At 37.2% G+C, this 27019-nt stretch overlaps 1 protein-coding gene across 1 annotated transcript in view; it reads right to left on the bottom strand.

Annotated features, from left to right (window-relative positions):
* Mid1 (midline 1) overlaps window positions 1–27019 on the bottom strand; it is a 118611-nt gene that overhangs the window by 43645 nt on the left and 47947 nt on the right. Inside the window, exons 3-4 of the mRNA XM_077106407.1 lie at window positions 23093–23188; window positions 43–150 (exon numbers count right to left, since the gene is read on the bottom strand). Coding sequence (XP_076962522.1) covers window positions 43–150; window positions 23093–23188 — 204 coding nt within the window. The remainder of the gene's footprint in view (window positions 1–42; window positions 151–23092; window positions 23189–27019) is intronic.

A 27019-nucleotide genomic window follows, 5' to 3' on the forward strand; every position in this document is an offset into this window, starting at 1 on the left:
GGAGGATATCTTCTCCAGGAGAAGATACCCTAGAAATCATACCTTCCCTTCTTTGATCTTGGTTCCAATAATTTGTCGTCTTTGCTGAATGATCTCAATGAGAAGATCACACTCCTCAGTCAATTTGGCTTCCTGACGTGATGCATTGACCTATAGGACAAATAAATTAGCAGTTAATTTGGCCTTCATTTCTACTTAGATAATATTTTTCATGTATACTAATTTGTTTCTAGTAATCTTTGAAAGTATATTTTAAATGTTAACTTTTTAAAAATACTTTTTAGTTGTCAGTGGACCTTGTGTTTATTTATATGTGGTGCTGAGAATCAAACCCAGTACCTCACACATACTAGGCAAGCACTCTCCCACTGAGCCACAACCCTAGCCCCTAAATGTTAACTCTTTTCTTATTATGCAAGGATGGAAAATATAGGACCTAATTGCCTACTCCCTATCTTGTATCCAATGAGAATAAAAAAATTTCTGCTAGGCCAGATGCAGCCTCAGAACTTTTTTTTTTTTTTTTTTTTTTTTTTTTTTTTTTGTGGTGCTGGGGACCGAACCCAGGGCTTTAGGCATTCGAGGCAAGCACTCTACCAACTGAGCTATATTCCCACCCCACAACCTTTATTAACATAAGAGGTAAATATCTATTACATATTAGTTGGAAATTGACATGTGAAATGAAATATATTTGTAATTCCTGCTTTTATATTTTGGGAAAATGTGTCAAACTTGTCCTGTTAAACATAATGAGTAAATTTTCAACAAATCTTATTATTTGATGGAAGACAGAGTACTATCAGTATCTTGTAGAGAAACTTTCCAAAAGCAAATATAGTCAGCTTACATAACATTTATCTTAAAATTTTTCATTAAATATGGATAAAATATGTAATCAGTAATAAAACATTGAAAAAATACTCAAAAAGATGGTTGGACATTGTATTTATCTCAAGACATAATTTTAAATTTCACTCCTGGTAGGCTGAAAAGCCAAGCTTCGACGGAAGTGCACCATTCTTGTGAAAAGGTGGATCCTCAAAGAATGGCCAGCACTGGAAATTTTTGACTCATTATATGCAAGGGAGAGTTACAATTAGCTCATTCTTGGCAACTTGACTTGGGAAATACTCAGTACATGCTATTTCCTCCACCTCATGACAATTCTGAAGGGCTTATTCACCAACAGAAATCCAGAAATCACAGCTGTGGGAGATGGAGATAGAATGCACAAGTTTTATTATTTTAGCACAGCCACAGGAGAAGTTGAAATGTTACAAAGAATGACAATGGCACTGATTATTCTAGTATATCTCACAGAAGAGACAAGGCTCTCTTATGAGGCCATTTGATTTGGAGATTTTTACTACTGTAAACTTCATTTTTTATGAATGAGATGCACTGGAAGTAGGGTCATGAGTTCAGGATAAAAATCTATAGATCATGGCTCAGAGAAACTATGTCCTGTTTCTAGAGGCTCAGGATCCCTTGAATTTTGATCCTGGTCCTTATCAGACACAACATAAAGATTACTCAAGATATCTTATTAAGATATCATGATTTCCTGTAAATGGCTGCTGACCATCATCAGCAGCCATTTACAGGAAATCATGATATTGTATCCTACATCAGATTAGCACACATAGGTATTTGCTAAACATTCATTCAATTAACAAAGAAAAAATGTAAATGCATTGATTGACAAGTGCAAAATATGGAATTTATGCCAATACTTCAAAAAAGATAAACCTAGTGATTATCTTTCTTGAAGTATTGGCATAAATTCCCATGTATTACTTTTATGTCATCATTTCTAGCACAACTTAAGGTTTTGCACACAAGTTTAGCTGTCTATTGAAATGCTTATTAGAAAGTTACCCTCAATAAATTTCTTTTCTTTCCTTTTGACCTCATACTGAATTAAATAACTGATCACAGTTGAGCTATGAAAAGGAAGGGATCATACTGATAACATTAGCACAGTCTCAGGAGGCTGAGACACAAGGATTGCAAATTCAAAGCCAGACTCAGCAATTTAGTGAGACCCTTCCTCAAAATAAAAAATAAAAGAGCTGGTGATGTGGCTCAGTGGTGAAGCACTCCTGGGTTCAATTCCTGGTTTTAAAAGAAAAAAAGCACATTATGATGAAGAAAGTTAAATTTCTAGAAAGTAGCACTGACAAAGATTCTTAGCTTGGCCAAATTTTAGTCAGGCTCCTGCATCTCATTCTAGGCCCATCTGTGAACTTCCTTGTAAAATCAACTTTTAGCAAGAAACTTGCTAAGCTGGTTTCATCAGAATCCTTCCCCATACCCAAGGTGATGTCTGATCACCTGGTCTGCTTTTAGCAAGGATTATTTTAGGTTAATTTAGTCAGAACCAACCTTACTCCCTTAATAGTATCCATTTTTCTCTCAAAATCATTGGGATTTGAGTTATTTTAGGTTAGAAAAAAAAAGTTTCAGTTGCCATTGTAACACAAGTTTCAATTTAGTACAGATTCTGAATATTTTGATGTTTTGGGGATGAATAGGTTGGCTTTATCAAATAAGTAGACTGTAATCTACTGTGTTGAGCCAAATACATTTGAGAAACCTGATCCACAATCATCATCACCCCGAAATGTAATTCCCAGAAAGTTGGGAACGTGATATATTCATCTTAGGCCAAATATTTTCTCAAGATCATTCAAAGAATACAGGCTGAACTTTTCTTTGAAACAAGGAAGACTGAATCTCTTTTTCTACTTTGATGAAGTTCCAAATTTTTGTTAACTCTAGCATTCTTATGTTCCTCAAGGTACAATAAAATAAGTGGAATATTATCCTATGTTTCTAAAAGTATTGCACGACAACGAGGTTTTCCACAGATTTGTTGTTTCATGTGTCATTTTAAAAAGTGTTAATGATTTGATTGGACTTCATTTCTCATATGAGCCATTAATTCAAATATAGTAGGGTTTACAGGTTACTTGCAATATGTTCAGGTGTTTCTGGTGCTCAGGTTTGGTTTGGAAACTAGCAGCTCCCGGCTATAATTTTAACTTTTATTTCAGATTCACATCACTTGATTTAAAAAAAAAAAAAATCACTGTGGCTGATGGAAGTGCTCTGAATGGGGCCAAATTCCTTTCCTTAACCTACACTTAACACTTTTGTGTCATCAGTCTCTTCCTAGGTCCCTCAGTACAAGGCAAGTGTGGAATGGAGATAATTAGGAGTGCTGCCCAGTGGTAGGTGATTACTATATCCCACCTTTGGATCACATTGGAACTAGGGCACACTGTTCCTTTAGCACCCTTGACTTCTCAGGACAAAATTTAACTTAAAATTCAGTCCTCCTCCTATGACAACCTCCTCGCTATTTGTTTTTTCCTCAAGTACACTGTTGAACAAATTTCACATCAGCCCCTCAAGTGAAGCTTGGCCATTTTTGTCTGGTCATTCTTTTGGCCTCACCTATTTGCTTAGAGTGCACAGCTCAACATCTACAGTCACAGCTCTCTTTCTTTTAAAAGGCATCATCTTTCCCCCATCGTTTTCTTCTATTCTTTAGGACTAATTTCATCTATTTGCAACATTCTATACTTAATTCCTCTAAAGTTAAATCTGACCCAATCTCTATTCTTTCTATATTGGGTACTACCACCTCTTTTCATAGGCCCTAACTTGCTGAGGACACAAGTGCCATAGCCAATGTTGTGCCCTTTTGAGTCCTGACAACTTTTTTAAAATGCTTGCAGCTGGGCACAGTGGCACCCGCCTATAACCCTAGTGACTTGGGAGGCAGAGGCAGAAAAGGCACAAGTGCAAAGTCAGCCTCAGCAAATTAATGAGGCCCTAAGCAACTCAACAACACCCTGTCTTAAGATAAAAAAAAAAAAAAATGAAAAATACTGGGGATGCGGCTCAGTGGTTAAGTACTCTGGGTTCAATCCCTGGTACAAAAACAAAACAAAACAAAACACACTTTCAAGGATTCCTTTGAAAAAGCCAATCTGAACTGTTCAATCACTCATTCATTCAAAGAAGAGCTAAAGAATTCTTAACAGTGTATCAGCACTCCAACTGCTGTGCATACAGTGGGTTGCAAGAAAGACAATGTCTCCATTATCACAAGAGTTTACACCCAAATGTAGAAAACCCGCTGAATGAATAAACAAATAAAAATTTCAGACTTACAGGTGGGGAAAAGAAGTTAGAGGGTAATGTGGTCAAGCATGGGTGAGAGGGAGTTCTTTTTTATGAGTGGTCAGACAAGAATTCTCTGCTAATACCCTTGGGGGATGAAAAAGAGCCAACCATAAGATGTGGTGAGGGTGTTTGCAGAACTCCAGGCAGAGTCCAGCAGGTTAACCTCCTCCTCCATCACACCCAGTCCATCTGCCTTATTTGCAGATTCTGTATGTATAATTTTTCTGGCTATGTAATTTTTTAAAAAAATTATTTGTAAAAACCAAATAATACTTGGGTCCTCTTGCCTCCATTTGCAGATGTACACAGAGTATCAAAACTGAATTGCCCTACCTGTACCCAGCTGAGGCTGAACAGAGCAATGCTTTGTCTGTGTCAGGTCTCATGCACAAGTAACCACAGAATGAACATAATATGGAAGACTCTAGCTCAGGAGTCAGCTGATGGGTTAGAGTCCCAACTCTTGCACTTGTTAGTAGGGTGGCCTAGTAGGGTGGCCTCAGGCTAGTCACTTACTTCTGATCCTTGTTTGCTGTTTTGTAAAATAAAAAAAAAAAATGGAAGCTACCCTGATGGGTTGCTTTTAGAATTTAAGGTTATAATCCTGGTGTGATAGTCTGTATATGTATATGTACTAATATATGCAAATTTCTCCTAGCAGCAATGGTTCAGTCCAGTATTCCATAGTTCAGAACTCACAGTGACTTTATAGAATGTACCTATTGCAAATAACAAGCATTGGTTGTTACTCTCTGGTGTGTCATCATTGCCCTAAGTATTTTGGAAGCAGGGAGGGTAGAATAGGCAGGGAAATTACATAAGAAAAGCACAGTAGAAGAATCTTGCCTGTAGGGAGTTGCTGATTCTCTTTCTACTATTCCTAGGGTCATTTTGCCACTTCTCCAATGAGGACCTTTTGATCTTTTACAGTCTGATTGAAATTAGAAAGTTGAATAAGGAAGCAAGTGCAGAAGGCACTCATGCTTGGCCCTCCTCTATCCTTCTATCAGAGATCAAACTCTGCTGCATTTTTTTTTAAAGAAAGAGTGTGTGTGTGTGTGTGTGTGTGTGTGTGTGTGTGTGAGAGAGAGAGAGAGAGAGAGAGAGAGAGAGAGAATTTTTCAATATTTATTTTTTAGTACTTGGCAGACACAACATCTTTGTTTGTATATGGTGCTGAGGATTGAACCCGGGCCGCACGCATGCCAGGCGGGCGCGCTACCACTTGAGCCACATCCCCAGCCCTCTGCTGCATTTTAATACACATATCAGACACCAGTAATCAGTTAGAGTCCCATGTAAATTGCTACTGAATGCATGGTTTACCTTCCTTTTTTGAAATGCAATTACACATAATCATTCTCCAGATTAGTTAATGATAACATAAATGGGTTAGCTATTTTCCCCAAAGCACTTTGTTAACAAGGTCAGGTAAAGAGTCTCCCTGCTAAGTTTTATGATATAACAACTATTACAGGATTTCATGAAAATGGTAGGAAGACAAATGTTTTTTTTCTCATCAAATATATATAAACATTAAAGGATTTAATTACAAAACACACTAATAATTGGACTACATGTCTAATGTTCTTCAGCAGTCTGTAAATGACTTCTAAGTATTATTTGAAAATTTGCTCATTGACTTGCATTCAACTGCAAAATGAGGTGTTCAGTGCAGAGCATAAACATCATTAGATCTCAGACACACGTGGGCTTAAAATCTTTAGAAATATTTTATGGAACTCTCAGAAAGGAACATTAGTTGGGGGGGCACTATTTGGCCAGTTCTCACAGGTGAATTTGAACATGCATTTGAAAATCCTCATTTTCTCATTTTGCAATGCCTTGTTGAAATGAGTTAGCCATCTACAGACTTTCAGAATAGAACCCTCTAATATTTCCTGTGAAAAGGCTACACTGACTTGATAGATCATTTCCTGTTTGTACACAGATAGAAACTCTGAAGTGAGCTCAGGACAAGATAAGCCCAATGTGTTGGAGACAGGAAACTTACTTCCGGTGTTGAGGAAAGAGGGGTGTTGTACTGCACAATTCACTTGAAGCTCTGTAAGAATAGTGACCCCACCTCCTGAACTGTGCATTCCCGGAGCCCTCTGCCACATTGGCCCATTATTAATACATTCTTGAACTGGTCCTCAGGATAAAAGCAAAAGTTGTATCATTTCAGTGATTTAAGGTGATCTTCAGAAAGGTCACCTTATTTATACAATGTTATGTTAATGCTATTATTGTTGTTTGAATTGAAAAACACTTGTCTCTCTTACTAAGAATATATAACTCTGTCTGAGTCTGTATCCAAATTTAAAGGGGTTAGTGGTAATATCCACTAATCATGGCATAGTCATCTTATCTCACTCAAAAAGAAAAATGCTGAAGGAGTTCATTCCAATCTGGCCAGGGCTGTAGCAACTGAAACACAAGTGAACTTTAGATAAGCTGATATTTGGGCAGTAAGACAAGGATACAAGAAAAAAGTGTGTGCACATGGGCTCTGTATCCTGCTGCATACTGCTGACCAGGTGCAAAGAGAAATATGAGGATCTGAGGGTGCTGTGGGTTTTATTACCAAAGGCAGCTGTGATGAACATTCCAGACCTTGGGGCAAAAGTTAGACAGAGCTGCCAGAAGGAACAATGAAAGGGGTTCTAATGCTTCAGTTTGTATATAAAACTGAGCCAAGGAGAACTGAGTAAGAGCAGACAATATTACTGTAATTCATCTAATATGTTTATATATAATCTTCACCCTGAAACTTTCTCACACCAAAGTCAATTCTTGTGGACCTAGCTCAACTGGATGGGAGGGAGGAGAATGGCCCAGTTCCCACTCTCTGTCATTGGAGAAGAAACAAGAGTACAGGTCAAAAAATCTTAATGTTTAGTATATTAATTTAATATTTTAACTTTTTTTTCAGGGAAGGGAATCAAACCCAGGGCCTTGTGCAGGCAGGCACTTTACCTCTGAGCTACATCGCTAACACCTAATATTTAACATTTATAACTAGAGCTTTATAAACTCCAAGAACAACTTTTCAAAAATAAAATAAAATAAAACATGGAATCCCTTTATGAAATGCTTTTGGTGGGAAATAATACTAATAATACCATGCTTAGAAGCTATATGTAATCTGGCCTTTAGCATAGAGTACCATGGTGAAAGTAATTTGGCCCAGAGGAGATCAATTCTACATATTGATTACCTATCCAGATAGAAATTTGTTATATATCTGCTATGGGATTTAAAAAAAGAGCTCTCAGGAACGTTATGATAAATCCTCTTTTCTTGAATTTCTTAGAGTATGAAACTTGAATGTTGGGTAAGCTAGTGAGATGCCATTAAAAATGGCTACATGCTGTGGTAAGCATTGCAATAAAATTCTCATAAATGAAATACAACTGCAACAAGACAATAAAACTGCTTAGAAAAAAAAGTCACTGCTCATGCCTTAAACTTTGAAACTTCACACAAAGGAGTTTTACTCCCAAGTGTATCATTACAGAACATGCCCATCTGAGAGGTTGTGTCTAATTTTTCAGGAAAGCGAAATCTTCAAATAAGGTAAAATAATTTAGAGGGAGTAAAGGCTAAAGAAGCAATTGTTCCGAGCTCAGGGTCTTGAGAATGTCTTTCTGTGACTGAAATGCCAGGTTTTTCTTGTTTATTTATGTACTTGGGCATTTGCTTGAAGTATCCATGTCACAAGTTCCCTATAACATAACAAGGAAAATATCGATTTTTAGCTGACAGAGCAACTGTGATGCTGCTAAGCATTCTACAAAGCAGAAGGATAGCCTCCACAACAGAGAACTGGCCATTCCAAAAGCCAGTGAAACATGCCTGGCACACAGGGATTACTATATTTGTGTTGACTCACAAGGGTTCACAATCTCTGTTGATCTAGTCTGTCCATGCAGAGTTAAAACTGCAGGTTCTAGAATGAATAAACCTGCAATGACTACCTAAAGACTTTCTAGCATGAATGGAAACTATATCTTCCACAGAATCAATGAATTTGGAAACTAGAACATGAGGAACAACTCTAGAGTTTTTGAAGCTACTTTCAAATTTCAAATGGATTCCATGAAGGCGGGATTCCTGATGCAACTGAATGGGAGAGTGAGGAGTAGAAGGACAGAGGAAATTCTTCCAGGGAATAGAACAGGAGTTGGGAAACATTTCTTGCAAAGCACTAGACAGTAAATATTTTAGTCTTGTAGGCCATATGGTCTCTGCACAAACTAACCAACTTTATTGTAGTGCAAAACCAGGCACAGACAAATATGTAACTAAATGGGTGTGACTTGGTTCCAATAAAACTTTATTTACAAAAACAGGTGACAATTCAGTTTGGGCTTAAGTGTCAAAGTTTGCCAACTTCTAGCATAAAGAACAGATTACAGACTTTGGAGTCAAAGAGCAGCAGGTGTGAAAAATGTGTTGAATTTCCCTGAGTATATTTCCTTATTTGCATGCTTTTGATGAAAATGTCTGTAAACAATCTGGCACAAAGTAGGCACTCTATAACTATTGTCTTCTTTCAAGGCACAAATAGTTGCAATTACTGAACTAATAGGATTTCAATTTGAAAATGACAATGGGCATGCAGTGTGGTTTTTACTTTCCTCACAATATCCTGCTGACTTCTGCCATGGTAATAACAAATATCACTTCTCCTGCAGTGTTTTTCCTAGGGCTACTCAACTGACCCCAACCTTACATTCTTGGCACCAATACCACATATTTCTTTTTTTTCAATTATTTTAGTTGTAGATGGACAGAATGCCTTTTTTATTTGTTTATTTTTTTTTAAAGAGAGAGAGAGACAGAGAGAATTTTAATATTTATTTTTTCTTTTAGTTATCGGCGGGCACAACATCTTTGTTTGTATGTGGTGCTGAGGATCGAACCCGGGCTGCACGCATGCCAGGCGAGCGCGCTACGGCTTGAGCCACATTCCCAGCCCTTATTTGTTTATTTTTATGTGGTGGTGAGGATCAGACCCAGTGCCTCACTCATGCTAGGCAAGCACTCTGCCGCTAAGCTACAGCCCCAGCCCCACAGACTTCTTTTTGTGTTTAATGGTAACTTTGTTCAAAGTCTGAAAATGAAGAAGCAGATTGGAAGGTGTTGCTCACAATTCATTCAAAAACAATAATCTCCTCCCTTCCTTTCTTTTATTAATTGCACACTTTATAAAACAAATGTTCCACACCCTTCCGTTTGGGCTGAGCACACAGAATGAAGAAAAATATATCTTTTACCCTGTCATGGGCACTTATTCCTATCAAATCTGTTTCATAAAGTTTTTGACAAAATGTTAACGTTCTACTAAGCAATTTGCAACAAATGTATCTATCAAAAATCATCCTTTTTTGAAGGTAAAAAAATAACTTGCAGAAGATGTTCACTGGTTAGGTGCAGGGGAAATGTAGAGGTGATATGTTTCAGAAAACGGAAGTTATTTCTAATGGAAAAGGAAACTTCTATTTCATGACCTTACATTAATCACTTTCAATCTTACATGTCATTTGTCATTCTGTGACATTCCTTTTAGTTGTGCCATGATTCCTGGATACCGATGTACTGGAAAAATACAAAGTTCAACTGTATTCAGACTTTAGTTACTTAAGTACAGGTGCAGTTTACTCCCCTGAAAAGTTCTGGGGAGTGAGACCAGATCGCTGGTCTTTGGTATTCCTTACAGTGAGTGAAATATACTTGATTACACCACTGATAAAACTAGAACTTGGAGCCGGGGGCAGTGGTACACGCCTGTAATCCCAGTGACTTGGAAGGGTTAGGTAGGAAGATCGTTCAAAGCCAGTTCAAAGCCAGCCTCAGCAACTTAGTGAGGCCCTAACCAACTTGGTGAGACCCTATCTCTGACTAAAATACAAAAAAAGGGCTAGGGATGTTGCTCAGTGGTTAAGTGCCCCTGAGTTTAATTCCTGGTATTTAAAAAAAAACCCTTGAAAATATATCCTGCTGACTTCTGCCATGGTAATAACAAATATCACTCCTCCTGCAATGTTTTTCCTAGGGCTACTCAACTGACCCCAACCTTACATTCTTGGCACCAATACCATAGACTTCTTTTTTTTAAAAAAAAATATTTTAGTTGTAGATGGACATAATTAAAATATAAGTGGAAAATTCTAAGCCTTGTCCTTTATGGTGTGTCCACAAGTGATATTTATGAGCCATCTTGTCTGGTTGTCACTCTAGCATACCAACAGAAGCTTCAGATTGATTATTAAGTATCTTTGCTGCCCAATGTTTAATATCCATGTTGATTCACTTATAATGAAAGAGAATAGGATTTATAAAAAGTGAACATAGGAACTATGGTCATGCTCAAGAAAGGGACTCATGCTGTCATTTCATTTTAGAAGCTGTCCACCATCCTGTTCTCCCTAAAGAGGGGAATAAGAGAAATATGGAAGTACAGATTGTTGCCAAAAAACAGTAAGAGGTGAAGAAGTGAGACAGGGAAAGGTATGAAGCTAATAAAGTGTGCTTTACCAAGAGCACTTAGGGCAACTGGAGATTAATCCCAATGGACAACTCTGGGAAAGAGTACAAAACATTCCAGCCCACAGGGAGGAAGTAAGGGACTTATTGAACCTTGTCCCATCAAGGCTGGCTGGAGGCTGTGGTGGTGTGTGATCAGTAACTCCCCTGTGTAATTTACTGGTCCTGGGAGGCATAGAAAAATTCCCCAGGCCAAAGGAGAGAAGACCAGTGACTGCCACATGGGCATGGCACTAACAGCTAGGGAAAAGAGGGCTAATTTGATTAGGCAACTACAAGAAGGATGTTTCTTAAGATGAACTCTTGCAGAGGTCAGAGGAAGGTTGTGTCAAAGTCATCCAATTTGTTCTGCAGCTCCAATGTCTTCTGACTAATTGTGAGGCTAAACACAGCCTGCATCTGATAGTGCTTTCTCTATTCACCTTGGTCATTCCTGACTTCAGGGCCACAATCTACCTACAAGTATTTATTTGCAACAGATCATAATTGGGCAGTGGCTGATAGAGTTGCTTGGGAAAGAAAACATATGAAATTAAGAAGTCAGACTAAAATATATATTTCCTTATCTAGTGCCGCTGTCTGGCTGGGCACAAGATCACGAGCCACTCAAACAGGAACAAACTTTATTTGAAAAAACCGCCAACACCACGTCGGTGCCTGGGAAGCTTCCCGATCCACCCACACCTTCCCGATCCACCCACGCGACGTTCCGCCGGTTCCTTCCTTCCCGGAACTCCAGCGCAAGCGCCTCCTCCGGAATGCCCTCCTACTGCACTTTCCCAACCAATGGGAACTCTCCAGGAGTCCCGCAGCAGGAGTCCGGTATCCATATGAATGTAATTTTTAACATAATCATATCATCTCAATGGCTAGCTGGCATCACCTTTTAATCAAAAATGCCATGCATCATATTAATTGGCTGTGGCTCCCAGCAATCTAGATACTCCTTGCTTCCATCATTTCAACTCATTGTGAAATTATTATTGATTTTCTAAAACAGTTGTTTCAAAGTTTTAGGCCTCTGAAGTAAAATTGATTTTTTTAAAGCCTAAGTTAAGGACTGCTTGAAGAAATTCACCTTCTCTCTCTTTCTTCCCCTCTCTCCCCTCCTTCCTCTCCCCATTCCCCTGCTCCCATTATCTAAAACGTCAACTCTATTTCTATATACAAGTCTGACAGATGTTGCCTTCTCACCTTCCTACCTGGAAACCAGAAGACTCTGATCAAGTGTGTCAGGATCAGGGTCACGGTGGAGGCTGGGGAGGGCATCCTGCCAGGTAATGGAAACATTGCCTGCTTTAATTTTATTGCCAAGAACAAAGTCTTCTTAATGTTTAATAGAACCCTTAAAGGCGGGCCTCATTGACATAGTTCTAATTTTTTTGAAACCACAAACAAGGGGAATTCTTTAAGGCCATTTCATGAAAAGCAGAAGGAAAAAATACTTTATTCTACAAAAATTAAAGCAAACCTTTGTTTCAGCCACTGATCCCAGGTTAACATTTGCATGTGACCTCTTTACAGGAGCATCTGTTGGCACTGTCTACCTGCGTGCCCACTCCTTCATTCAGATTAGCTCATGAAAGAACTAACTTATGAAAAAACTTTAGGATGTCATCTTGTAGCATTATTAGCTTCAGATAACAGGCTAAAAGAAGGAATAGTTTGCACCAGAAACCAACAAGCCAACACTCTCTTCTTGTAAACCACTGAAACTTAATTCAATGCTTATTTTGATTCTGCCAGAAAACTAAACTTGCTATAGAGTCCTTGGATTCTTAGCTGCAAGTTTTACTTCTTTCTTTCCTTTCTTTTTCTTTCTTTCTTTTTTCTTTTTTTGTCAAAGTTTTAATAACCAAGGAATGAAAGTGAGAGGAAATGAGGTCACTCTAGTTTCTCCATGAATGAGGAGGATGCCAGATATATATATATATATATTTTTTTTTTTCTTTTTTTGCAGTACTGGGGATCGAACCTGCTGTACCACTGAACTATATCTTCAGCTCTTTTCAATTTTTTTTTTTTTGTGGTGCTAAGGATTAAACCCAGAGCCTTGTGCATGTGAAGCAAGCACTCTACCAACTGAGCTATATCCACAGCCCTAATTTTAATTTTGAGACAGGATCTCACTAAGTTGCCTGGACTGGCTTGAACTTACAAGGCCTCCTGCCTCAGCTTCCCAAGTAACTGGTATTACAGGTGTGTATCACCAGTGATAATATGTGAAACAAACCTTATGGACTTCAGATGTCCTTTGGTTTCTGGTTTGAAGATTTTGTATATATGTGTTTTGCATGTGTGCATGTGTGTTTTTAGGGATCAAGAGAGTCTGATATGAAGACATGACCCAATAAGTCATCTTTAGACCCTAGTTGACTAAACCATTATACACGCACCAAACATTTTTTTCAGTGTGTTCCCCAACTTGGGTCAAAGTGGCTATTGGTTCATATCTTCTTTCACAAACCAGAACAGGCAGAGAGGGTGTCCTACAGCATCCAAACGTACAGATGTATAAGGGGAAGACCCACCATGACCTCCCTCAGGGCTCAGCAATGCCCCCATATACAATTCTCCCATTTTTTACTTCCCTTCACCAACTCCATCCAATTAGCCTTTGTCCAGTGGCAGAGCCCCCGTGCTGCGCAAGAGCTCCCCTGTATTCATCCATTATGGTACTAATGTTTCTAGGGATTTGTGGCCACTGAAATGAAATCACAGAAACACTGTCCTTGTACATTCTTCTCAAGAAGGGCCCTTTCTGGGGCTGCAGGTATGGCACAGTGGTACAGCGCCTGCCTATGCACGTGTGAGGCACTGGGTTCGATCCTCAGCACAACATAATAAATAAATAAAGGTATTGTGTCCATCCAAAACAAAAAAAATACTTAAAATTATTTTTTAAAAAAGAAGGATACTTTCTGACATTTGGGGTAAGATCTATGCAAATCAGCTAGCACTGGAGGGAAGAAGCAGGTGAACTCTGAGAGCATTCCATTCACTCACCCATAGCTAGTGCTGTATGTGACATTTGGGAGATTCTAGGAAGAGTGTCCCACTCTTCAAGTAGTCTGAACCACAAAGAGAGGGAATAGACATGAACTTACAGGCCAAGAGAATTTTTATCCAAGGATTACATCTACATGAACCATTCACTATGTAGTTTTCCTTGACTTTTAAATTCAAATTGTGAATTTCCTTATGTACTCATAAATCTGATAAATTTTTATAAAACCAACAAACAATCACTCATGGGGGTCCCTAAATCAATGTTTGATTAACTCAAGTTGAACAATCAATCAATTACATCTCAATTACATGAGGTCAAATTTATATTCAAGGAAATGTGTCAATCTTAAGGGACAGTACAATGAATTTGAATAACCAATCTAACAGCTCAATCAAGATACAACACATTTGTATAATGCCAGAAAATCCTCCCACCACCAGTGATCATTTTTCAGATTTTTAACATGAAATTCCTGTAACATTTTAAACTGTATTTATAAATTTACCATGTTCAATTTACAGTATGAGCACTTCAAATGCCTAACAGGATAAAATTAAAGCCAAGTCAATCCTTCCTGAATCCTTAAGTAGCTCTTATAAATCAAAAAAATATTCAATTACAAACCATATAAGGAAACTCAAGTTCTCTTGAACACTCCAATATTGTTTTGACTTTCAACTTAAAATCCTAGGGCTAATAAAAATTATATATTTCAAATTTGGAACTTAAAAGCAAATCTATCAAATTTCTATAAGATGCCATTTTTTCTCAATGCTACAAATTATAAACATATAAATATGTTCAATTCTAAATTCTAATATTGACTCTGTGGTATTGTGAAGGTCTTCATCTTTATATATATAAGTCTCAAAATTCCTGGGGAGAAGGAAAAATAAAAGAATCTGATTGTATTAAAGGAAGCATATTTTTCATCTCAAAGAAGTTGTGCCTACCAGGTCTATGATTAACAGTCAAAGATTTGAGAACAACCTGAAGATTCCCTGCTCTACTAGTACCATAGATGTATACTCACTAAGCCTGTGTGATGGTGGGTCCAACATATTTCAGTAAGAAGCCCCCTAGGACTTTATCTTCTTTCAGTTCTATCACCTGGTTTGGGTAGAAATTCAGTAGCTAATCCAGTTACCATATTTTATTAGTTGGTTGAATTCAACTCATTTCTTCACTGGTTGATTTTTGTTATGTCTGGCTTCAGGCCACATCTATAGTCATTCAAATGCCATTCACATCAAAAGGTTACTGGGATAATTAAATCAGGAAGTGATTGCAAGGGCTTGTCAAATGGTCATAATTGTTTTTACTGCACATTTGCATAGGCCCTACACTTTTGCTTTCCATACCCCACAATCTATACTTTGTTGTGGGACTGTAACATCTTTGTTACATTAATCTTCTCCTTATGATACCTGCAAGGATGAAGGAGGCACCACTCTGATGAAAATGGACACAAAGCTTCCTTGAATAAACTTATCCTACAGCCCAATGCCAATATCTCCTAGTCAGGGAATTAGATCATGATGATAGTTTTCATTACTTCATATATGTGAACTTGATGTTCTATCTAGTGAAAACAGTTTTTCAAGTATAGTAAAAGTTCTATCATAAATTCCCAGGCTGAGAAGTTACCTCACTTGGTTGTAAAAACCTTTATGTGTTGCTCCTCGCTGTGAGCCTTTTACATTCAGTGGTAGCCCCAGGCCTTTTAAATAGCTGAATTTAAAATTTCATATTTCTGTTTCAAACAAAAATAACCAGTACTACAATTGCACTCTTGTTAATGGAAAATTTATATGCATGGCTCAATTATTTTGCTGTGGAATTTCAAAATTAGAACAAAGCTCTTCAGTTTTTCCTATAACACTTGGCAATTAAACATAGAAGTCAATTGAAAGAAAGTAAAAGATGTGTCTCGTTTCTCCCATAATCTATACTTATTTTATACCCAGGCATAATTTTGAGTTGATTCTCATAAAGAAGACAAATTTATATTCATTTATTGAAAATACGCTAAACCAAATATTCAATCCATTGATTCAGTGATACCATGCTTGTCTCTGAAGAAAATGAAAAAGAGCCACAATGGAACCCAACATTCTACCTGAGAACCAACTGCACACCTGCAATCATCCTCTCTCACCTGGAACCACCAGCTAAGATCATCTCATGTTCAAGTTGAGTTAGAGCTAACTATAATGGTTAGTTTTTTAACATGTGCAAAAACTGTTCCTATTATTCTTTATATCAGAAACATCTCTACTGCTCTAGTCAGTCACATGTCACTATTTCATGACAAGAAAGTTGTGTGTGGAGCAGTATGAGGAAGATATGATACATAACCCTTGTATTGTACATTAAGATGCATCAGAAAAGCCATGCTTTCACTATTCCTTTCTACTGCTCAGCCACTGGCCACTCAATTAAGGCCTATTCCTCCACATCTGAGTGTGGAACTTGGCAATCTGTGCTACATATTCAAACATATCTGAGGAATTATCTTCAGAAGCACACACTAGTGATCAAACTCCAATGTGAGTCACTTAGTAGAATTCTGAATACAACATGATAGAAAGATTAACAGATGATGAAAAGTTTGGATAATGTTTGAAGTTTCAAAGCTGAAATGGAGGGATATTATTCTGAAAGTAATACCACAAAATTAAGCCTCATTTTTTTTCATTGATAAGATTAATTCCTTATGCCAAAATACTAGAAGATGCTTACTGATATCTTCTCTTTATTCTTTATGAATATAAACAAGAAAATAATAGTTTACAATGCCTGTTATAAATCTGTTTATTTTTAAGGCAATGGTGCTGAATCTAAGGGGGTGGGGGAAGTTCAGGTTACTTGTTAGATACTACTTTTATAAACAATTAAATTTAATATTCACCAAGAGAAATAAAGTTTATTTCATAAGCTGTCAAATCTTGTAAACTTGGTGGCATAAACTAGATACATAAGCATTATATACATGCAATAGCCAAACATTATTTTTCTTCTGAAATGATGAAGTTCTATGTAGACTGACAGTTCATTTTCTCCTCTGTCATGGGAATCCTAAAACCTGAACCTGAGAAATCAACTTTACCATGGTGGCTACCTTAATCCAGTTTCTGAATGTTGCCATATTTGCCCTATCACATCATCATTTCAGAACCATTTACATAGAGAACAATAGCTGAATGGGGTGTGTACAGTATGGTTTAATAAGACCCAGAATCTGACTCTAAATAATCCCTTAAAGCATCCTTCCAGGAAGTGAGATGAGATAGGAATCTGATCCTTATCTTCAATTGACAATGGATTATAACTTTGGATATTCGAGTTGGCCCCTAGCAGTATATACTTCATCCAAGATCACATATGTCTGTAAGACACATGTGAGTTTGGATGCTGGGCTTCTCTGAATGAAGCAATTGCTAAGGTTTCCATTCAGTCAGAATGCTTTGACATATGAAATTGCACAACAAAATCAATTGAAACAAAATCAAAAAGTTTATCTCACTTTTTAATTCAGTCATTTTTCACTATTTCAAAATTTACAAATAAATGCTTTCAGATCTTGGTCAATGACTTTGAAAGTCTTCCACAGACCCTCATCTGTTTCACCAAGATATTTTAAACAATTTTTTTTATAAGCTACACATCACCCAAGATAACCCATACCCCTCAAACCTCTCAATTTATAGAGCAGAAACCTAACGAAAAGGCACTTAATTCACCCACAAGAAAGTTTCTTGCTCCACACACCAGCAGCACTGGAAAAACTCAGAAAAAAGTCAATAAGAGCAAAACCTCTCATTAAAAATTTTTTAAAATGTTTAAAATTTTAGTTAGGAAAGCAGTGACAGAAAGTTTTAAAAAGGTGATTAAAAACAAAGATAACCCAGAGGGGCCAAGGCCAGCATTTTGACAGGATTCTGAATTAGAGCATGCTCTTCTAGGATGACTTGTCAAGGACCACATACCCTGCTGGGCCTCTATCTTCCCTAAACAGCTATGACAGGTATTCACCCTTTCCCAGTAATTCTCTACCACTATTTCACTGGATTTATAGTCACGGTCACCTATAATTCCCAAAAGGTACATCTACTGTGTGTCAAGATGTTGTATTTGCTACAAGAGAATCTGATGAACACTAGTGATGCTAATAAACTAGTCTTCTGATTTTTCTAAGAAAATGGTAAAGAAGAATGGGATGATGAAGACATAGTCCATGTGACCTAAAAAGGTAAATTCTGCAGCTGATCCAAATTTTGATCGTTTTGCATAGCTTTTCCTAACATTCCATATAACCTTAACTCCAAACTCACCTGAGGGAACTTTCTACTATATTTCTCTCCTACAGGAAAAAAACAAAAACAAAAACAAAAAAACAAAGCAGCTAAAAACTCATTTGTTTTTAGAATCCCAGCCATCAAGTTACACAAACATTTCTTGGGTAAACCAAAGTTCCTCTTTCAAAGCCTCTGCCTCCTCAGTCACAAAATGTCTTGGCCTTCATATCCTCTGTTCTCTAGTTTGAATAAGACTTGGCAATTACACAATCAAAAAGCCATTTTGGTTGCTTATCCTCATTTATTAAACAAGCTATGAAAACAATGGGGTTTAGGGGGAAGGCCTTCAAACTCCTCCATTTTAAAGAAAACCAAAGGTGTAAGCCCAGGAGGAGGGGTAGACTTATAAGGATGTGGCATTTCCTCCCTGAGTCCATGGGAAGGAATTTATTGATTTAATTTACAACAATTAGGAGTTGCCCCTGTGCTGGGAGTTTTTTTGGCTCCAGCTGGCATGGGAATTATTTTCTTGAGAAATGCTCAGACCCAAATACAAGGACACCTTCAGGAAGAGGAAAAGGAAGAAGTACAGTCTAGGAACCTCGGATGTGAATCAGGAAATTCTTTTCCACTGCAGTGATTTAAAAGAATAGCATGCTGGTGCCTAACAAATTCCACTAACTTTTTAGAGTTTCCTAGTGCTGTGAAGTTTTCCCTGCATGGATGATTGTCTTGCACAAAGACATACATATTATTTTCACACTAACTGAAATTATTATTTCCTCAAAAGAATTAGGGATTTCAATTGTAAGTATGAAACTTACAGAGGTCTGTGTTCCTTCAACATTTGTGAACCTTCAAGGGCAAAGTTCAAACTCAAATGCAATTATGAAAGGCATTCCAGCTCCCATCCCTTCAAAACTGGTTCCTACCTATTCTTCCTTCCTACACATTTTCCATTCTCCAGATAAAACCATTTGCTCTGTATTCATTCAGTCCTTGTTTCCTGTTCCAACACTGCAAGCAGTGTTGTTGTTCTCTCTCCGTAAACCCAAATGGTGCCTTCCCTTGAAGGAAGGCTAAGATCACATGTGCCCTCTCCCACCCCTAGCTGGAAGTAATCGTATATTACTCACACCTCACTCATGGCAATTACAGTTTTACTTTTTATTATATTGTAAGTAATCTTCTGTGTTAGTGAAGATAGCTCCCTGTGAACAGGGTTCTCTGCAACTAGCATGGTGCAACATACAGCAGAGTCCAAAGACCAACAGTCTCCACAATAGAAGGTCATCTTAAGCAAAATTAATCAAAACATGGATAAGACAAAGAGAAGACAGTGTGCCTTTCAATGTCATACTAGTAATACTCCATGAAGCCAGGCTCAGTCAGGGTTACCTGACTCTCCAAACTGGAATGGAACACAGTTGGGCTTTGTATTTGATATTGATTATGGCTTAGACTCCACAAAGGTAGATATGAACTTAGAGAAAACTGGTGTCATGCAACTTACTTTACCCAAATGTTTTTGCCATGTTATCCTGTGGGTCACTGATCAGTGTTGTGGCTAATTTGGCTCTTGCATTCTTTTTCCTCTACTGCTCCCTGCCCCCCCCCCATGTTTATATGGATCAGTTTCTGGGTATCCTCTTTTGAACCATCTTTAACACCATACTGGTTCCTTCATTAATGAGATAAATAAATCTGGTATGCACTCATTCAATTATTATATGAGAACTGATAGGGAATAAATGTAAAACTAGGTACTTCCACTATCATTATTTTTCTACTCATAAATAATTTAATTTTTGTCTAGAGTAAATGTCCTGAATTCTGAATTTACTCACCTGTAAACATTTTTTCCATTCCAAAAGATTTATACAAAGCAACAGAGAAAGCTACAAATATTCTTTACTCCTTATCTAGAATAACTTCTAATGACATATACGTGTCTATTTGCAAAACTGCAACAATTGACTCAGTAATAGCTTCATTTTAAAAGCCTATATCTCAACTAAAATAATATCTGATATCTTGAAATAAAAATGGTCTGCTTGTCAATTTCTTGAGTTTATCTCTCATCTGAAATTACTGAACATGATAGAATGTAACTTGACATCATGTTAGGATGAATTGCATTTTGTAAGTTCAAGTCATATTAATATTACATTAGGAACAAGGCATTTGTTCTGAAATCACTACCAACCATAATAGAAACCAGACACTAATGCCTTTAAGAAGTAACTAGCAGAAATTGAATGAAATAATCACCCTATCTATAAAGCATTTATAAGATTTACCATAAAGCACAGGTATTTTTTAACCAATGAAAAATTAGTCTTTCTTACTATTCCAAATATCAAATGACATTGCATCATAAAAATAAAATATAGCACATGAATCATTCTATTTTGTTCATTCATTTATTTGTGTGCTACATATTTACTTTACCCTGCCATAATGAAAACATTATGCTTGTTCACTACTACTTCCAATATTGTTTTATCAATAAGGCTCAGTGTGTTCCCAGGGGAGATTACTGACACAAGTAAATCCTATCGAAGCAGAAGAATAGAAAGGTCTGGCACAACATGCTGTCACTGTTGCTGCTGCCTTCACACTTCCTACTTCATCCCACATGATGAAAATATTGCTTCTACCTTAAAGCTCACATAGTTCTTTAAGTCAAGGGGCTCTATGACATGAACCACTGAGCTACTTGACCAGCTCTAATCTAGTCTCTCACCACCATTTTGCTCTTATTGCTCCTCGATTTTCATTGTATACGTCTTTCCATCCCCCACCCATCACAGCCTGCTCATCAGCATAGATTGAATGGCTCAGATAGGGGAGGAGGACACATCTAATTCCTACCCCTTAGACATTATCACAGAAAAGCATAACAAATTAGGAGTTCCAGCTCACATGTTTCTCAGTAACCAGTTTTAAACTTTCAATCAAATGAGAGCACTTGTAAGTAAAAGTACAAACTTTATGAACCTAAGTATTTGAAACCTTCCCTCAAAGCACCAGTGTTTGCATAGTAGATATGCTTTTAAGCTGAAAGTACCTGAAAGCAGCATTTACTGATTTTTACCATGCTGAAGAATGTATCACTGCTAAACACCATTGTGTTGTACAAATAAGCTTACCCCCAATGCTGAAGTATTTCTTAAAACAGCTTGTGTGAAATCTACTAAAGTCTCACTCCCCACTAAACCTTCAGCTAAGCTGTGTTCCTCTCTTTTAATTCCCCCTCCACATACCATATTTATCCAGTCTAGAATGCTGGAAAATATCTCACTCATATTTTGTGTTAGTAGGAAAGAAAAAAAAATGCCAACCATTTAACTTGCCCCATTATTAACTTTTTGAAGTTGTAATCTAATTTCAGACAAACTGGTTTGTGAAAAAGCATGCATTTTAAAAAATGCAATAATCTACTAGCTCAGTGCCTCACCTTCTACCATAGTGTACTTTAATTGTTATTAGTGTTCAAATTGGCTATTTGCAGTCATTGTGCATATTTGTACAAAACAAATTTCCTGAGCTTTTTTTCTTAATTTTTAGTTGTAAATGAACACAATGTCTTTATTTATTTTGATGTGGTACTGAGTATTGACCCCAGTGCCTCACATATGCGAGGCAAGTGCTCTACCACTGAGCCACAATCCCAGCCCTTTCCCTGAGCTTTTTTTTTAAATTTATTTTAACTGATACATAAAAACATCGAAATCATACATATTTATGGGCTCCTGAGCTTTAACTGTATAAAAATTACTATGCAAGAATCTGGGATTTGAAGATAAATTGCATTTGTTTCCTGTTTTCAAATAACTTATATTCTAATTGGAAAAATGGAAGCAATACATGAAATGGTGATTAAAACTAGAAGATTATTGATAAAATGTTATGAGATTCAGAGAAAGGAGGGATGAGTCTGGTTCAGAGAACTATAGAAATATTCACAATTAAAGTATTCCTCAAGTCAGAACTTGGAGGACAGATAGGAATGATTCAGATAACGAGGCATGGGGTACGGGTGAGGCTACCAGGCAGAGGGATCTGTTGGGCTAAAGGCCAGAAGGCTTGAAGGCAGGGTGAATAAGCAATTGTTTCATTTCAGTGTGTGGGGTGTGGGTAGTGGGAAAGCCAGGGTCAGAGGAGTTGGAAAAGGCCTCTAAAATTGCCATAAGCAACTGGCATCCATTTTTCCCATATGAGGTACAGTATCATTGCAGGTTGTTATTGGTGCAATTGTGGTTGATGTATGGAAACATGTTGCAAATAAGAAGCATTTAATATATATGTGTAGTTGGCTAAATTGTGCCTCCCAAAATATGTTCAATGGTACCTATGAATTGGGCCTTTTTTGGAAATGGGGTCTTTGCAGATGTAATCAAGTTACAGTGAAATCATAATGAAGTAAGGTGGGCTTGAATTCAATTACTGAAGTCATTACAGGAAGAAGGAAATTTGGACATAAACAGAGACATATAGGGAAAATGTCATGTGACAACAAAAGCATAGATTCAATGCTGCAGCTGCAAACCAAGGAAGTCCACCAAAAGGTGGGAAGAGACAGGGGGGGATCCTCCCCCAGACTTCAGACAGAAGGAGGGCCTTGAATTTTGGACTTCTGGCATCCAGAACTGTAAGAAAATAAATTTCTATTGTTTTATGCTGTCCAAGCTTGTGGTAATTTGTTACAGGAGCCCTAGTAAACTAACAGAATACCTTATAAATAGTGCTATCTTTGGCTGTTCTTCATAGAAGTGATTAAAATCTGTACTATTAGGAACCCGGTGCAATGCTGGATCAAGGAGAGCTATAAAAGGAGGGGAAACAGTCCTGGATGGGAAGAGATTCGCTGAGGTTCTAGTTCTTTCTAATTCCATCCATCTTATATATTTGGCTTCTTCAGAAGAATCAATTTGAACAAAGATGACTGTTTGAAATTTGAAAGCATGTGGATATAAAAACGCTGACCTAGAAGTTTTCACAAGGAATATGCCACACAGAGATAGACACTTACTTCGACATGTTGACAGGTTTGGATGAGTTTAGCCAAAAGAGTCTCCAGTTCCGTGTTCCTCTTAATAAGGTTGGTGAGGTTACTCTCTAAGTTTTGCTGTTCAAAAAAGAGAGGAAAAATGTTATTCTGCATACTTTCATATTTTAATATATACAAAACTACTCAGAAAAACGGATACATTTTTCAGAAACCAGTGAAATGGATGCAGCTTCAAGTATTTATAGATTCAAACTGCATTTTCAAAAGTTGCATTTCAAACAACTTTGTAGAAATACTCAAACTTCATCTTTTTGTTTCTACTTCTTGTACGAACTCAGATATTTAACCAAATAATTAGTTATGGGTTACTGCTAGGTGGTGAACTAGGGAAAAGGAAATAATTGGATTTTTATCCCTTTACCTGAATCTGAAATGGCAATAATATAAAGAACATATTCCCACATCAAATCACCTACTTCTGAATTTTTAGGATTTACCATTTTGTGGGCAGGCGTAGGTAAATCTCTTGAAAGGAAGTTAACTTGATCAGCTATTCCTGACAATATGCCCATTTACAGGCATTTATAAGACGTTCTTGTCTCACACATTTACTCATACTACATTTTATTGTACATGCTTCTATTCTTTGTCTATCAATGCCAAAGAAAATTTCCTTGAACACTCTATTTATATCACTGTCCTGTTTAAGATTATAGAATTATTCCTTATTCCTTTAGAGCATCAGATTTTAAAAGTTCCCTGGAATGAATATTTAATCATATTTTCAACCACAATAACCCTCTGTCCTGGGTAAGACTCATTTAAATTCCTTCTCATTCCATGAGTTCTTCATTTATAACATTCATTCATTTACTTATCCATTCACACAACAAGTACTTATTAAGCTTCTAATATATGTCAGACTCAGAGAATTACTGGAGAAGCAAAAATAAAAGCATCTACTCCCTATTCACAAGGAGATGGCAGTGCAATTGGGAGAGAGATGTTGGAAATAAGGGAAGGGAGAGAATCCATGGCTACTTAAAGGTTTCCCAGGGGGGCAAAATCTTTTGTCTGAGGGTGGAAGGATGGGTAGAGACTTTTCGTTGGACCTAAATGGTCATTTCTTGGAGAGATTAAATGCAGATGGAAGTGAGCACGTGGACATAGATCAATATCATATAAGAGGATCAGGGAAGTATAGGAGGGCAGAGGATTAGTGAAAATATATGCTTTAACATATAAGTAGTTCCACAAATACAGTGGAGATATGCAACAAAGGGAAATTTTGTGGAAAAGCTAATAGATCTCAGATTTTTAATGCCATCTGGGAAAGATGATTTGGATGCTGGGGGGTGTACTTAGTGGTGGGGTGCTTGCACAAGACCTGTGTTCTATCCCTAGCACACACACCCCCAAAACAAGATTTGTAAAGAGTGCAGAGAGTTTGAAAACTAAGATTTTCATAAAGGTGGTAACCTCTGCATCAGGCTGAAGAATTTATAGAACTTTTAGCTTGTCCTACTTTCCAAAACTTTTTACTTAGAAAGGTGTATTTGAGAAAATAATCACTTTTACCTAATGCTTAAAATGAAGGTCAAAAGCAGAAATCTCTGGTTATAATAAATTAAATTTATTAATCTGACATTTTATTGTCTAGGATTTTTCTTTAATTCCAATGGCTATATTTTCATTTCAACTGGGTTCTTATCACATCTCCCTTTGTTGAACTGTTTTCTGCTCCTTTTCCAAAGATGCAATTTCCTTCTTCATAATTTCAAGAAAACTAATCATAAGTTATTCTTAAGCTCATTTGAGAAAGGGCAATTGCACATTTTCCTGTGTTTGCTTCATGTTTCCAAAGGATCTGATTTTATCTTGTGTCTTGTAAGTTTTGTCTGACAGTTCATCTGATGTTAACTTTCCTCCCCATACTGTGATTTGGGGATTGAGATATCCAGTAAAGTGAAGTGCACACTCTGAGGTTAGGACATAAGGTTTTTTTCCCCCCACAAAGAGGGTGCTCCCCTCAGGACACCAGTTTGCCAAGGAAGCTCAGATCCTGGTTTGGCTCAGTGCCTCTATTTCCTTCTGAGAGAATTCCATGTCTGGCTTCAATTCCAGAGGTGTGAGGGGTCCTTTGAGCCTGGTGTGTATTGGGGGGTGTCTTTACTTCCAGATGTATGGGGCTTCTACCACAGGCAGAGTACACTGCCCCATGTGTTCTCTGAAGTCCCCATTGCCCCATCTCGTCTCTACTTCTTGAGAGCAGCCCAACTTCAGTTCCCCCCTCACCATTCTACAGTTTCTTTCATTTCTGGTTCCTGGATATTTTCTACTTACATTTAAGGTTGGTTATGAATTCTCCCAAATACACTTTAAAATATTTTGCCTATAATTCTCATGCATTCAGAATGCAGGGTGAGATTTGTACCTATTTTATCCAGACTGGAATACCAACAAGAAACCATCAATTTTGTATTGGAAACACAAAAAAAACATTCCAAATATAACTATTTTGAAAAGAGAAAACAAGAGAAAACCCCATGTAGAGGATGGGATACAAAGAGAGACCAGAAAGTCAAAGAGTGATTTAAGTACAACTTAATGTTTGCATCAAAAAATTTTTTTGCTTTCCAAGCTCTGAACAACAACCCTTCCCCCTACCCCACCACCAAAAGCCTTAAGTTTTTCTACTGCTTGGATTAAATGAACTCCAACTGGTCTTCACTTTATGGTCAAAGACCAGAAAATAATTCTGAGGTATTGCATTATTTACTGTCCTTGATTTAGATGTGACTATTATAAGGTATATTAGTCAGTTTCTTTTTGTGTGTTAATCTTAGGGAATCCTTTTACTTTTCTTGTTGGCTGACCCTTCATAGCAGGAAATTTCTAGGGAAATACATCATCTAACTGTTTACAATTCAATTGTCATAGGTATGACTTTTCTAAAGCTAGTCAGTCAGAAAGCCAAATAAATGCAGTCCAACACATTAAGATTTTACAAACATCTGCTTGCACCCCCTCCCTTTATTAAGTATACATCATGTATAAAATCTGTTTTTAATCAACTAATACATAGACTAAAGCCTGTGATTTAAACACTTTGACCTATCCAGATCCTTTGGGGTTATTCAAATTTAAATAGTACAAGTGTTACTGAAGTCCGCAAAGAATTATTGAGTCAGTTAGAAGTATAATAAAGGGAAATTATGCTGAGAGAGAGACTTGTTTCCAAGTAGTACTAAAGGTGCTGACAACATCTTTGAAGAGAACGTGGGTAGTGGGAAAGGAAGAAAATCCACTTTTCACTCATTCATGTGTCCACTTCCACTATAGGGACTTCTCTGGAACATTTTTGGAGGTTAACTCTATTTGATAACATCCTGTATGGTGGTCAGTAGGTTCGATAACCTTTTGGTTTTGATTGTGCTTTATGCCAAAGAGAGAGAACATTTTTTTGGCATAAGAGTCTTAAGACTAGGTAGACATAACTATCAACTTCACTATGGAAGTCTAAAACCTTCCACAGTACAAAAACTTAAGTTTCCTGTTGTCACATTAAAAACTTCAATATATTTATGTCTCCTTATCAATCCAAGTTTTATAGAAACCCAAAAAGTGAGGCATGAGTGATCACATATGAAAGCAAAGAGACTTGAGTTACTACCCTAGCTGGATTCTCTTGGATAAATGATTGGACATGTCTTGGGTTCAGTTTTCCCATCCATATTGAGCAGATCATGACCAATCTACCTATCTATGCTATTTTTAAGATCACAAGAAAATGAACAGATACACCAGGAAAGTACACATGTTTGCTAAAATTATGAATTTGAGAATAAAACAGTCTAATCTGGGTACCAGACACCAGAAGGGCCCACTCCTTTATCTCTGGCAGACATGACTCGAAAGCTTGATGATGGCGTTTTCTACAAGCACCTG

This window comes from Callospermophilus lateralis, chromosome X (assembly GCF_048772815.1).
Source record: "Callospermophilus lateralis isolate mCalLat2 chromosome X, mCalLat2.hap1, whole genome shotgun sequence".
In the NCBI taxonomy this organism is placed as follows: Eukaryota; Metazoa; Chordata; class Mammalia; order Rodentia; family Sciuridae; genus Callospermophilus; species Callospermophilus lateralis.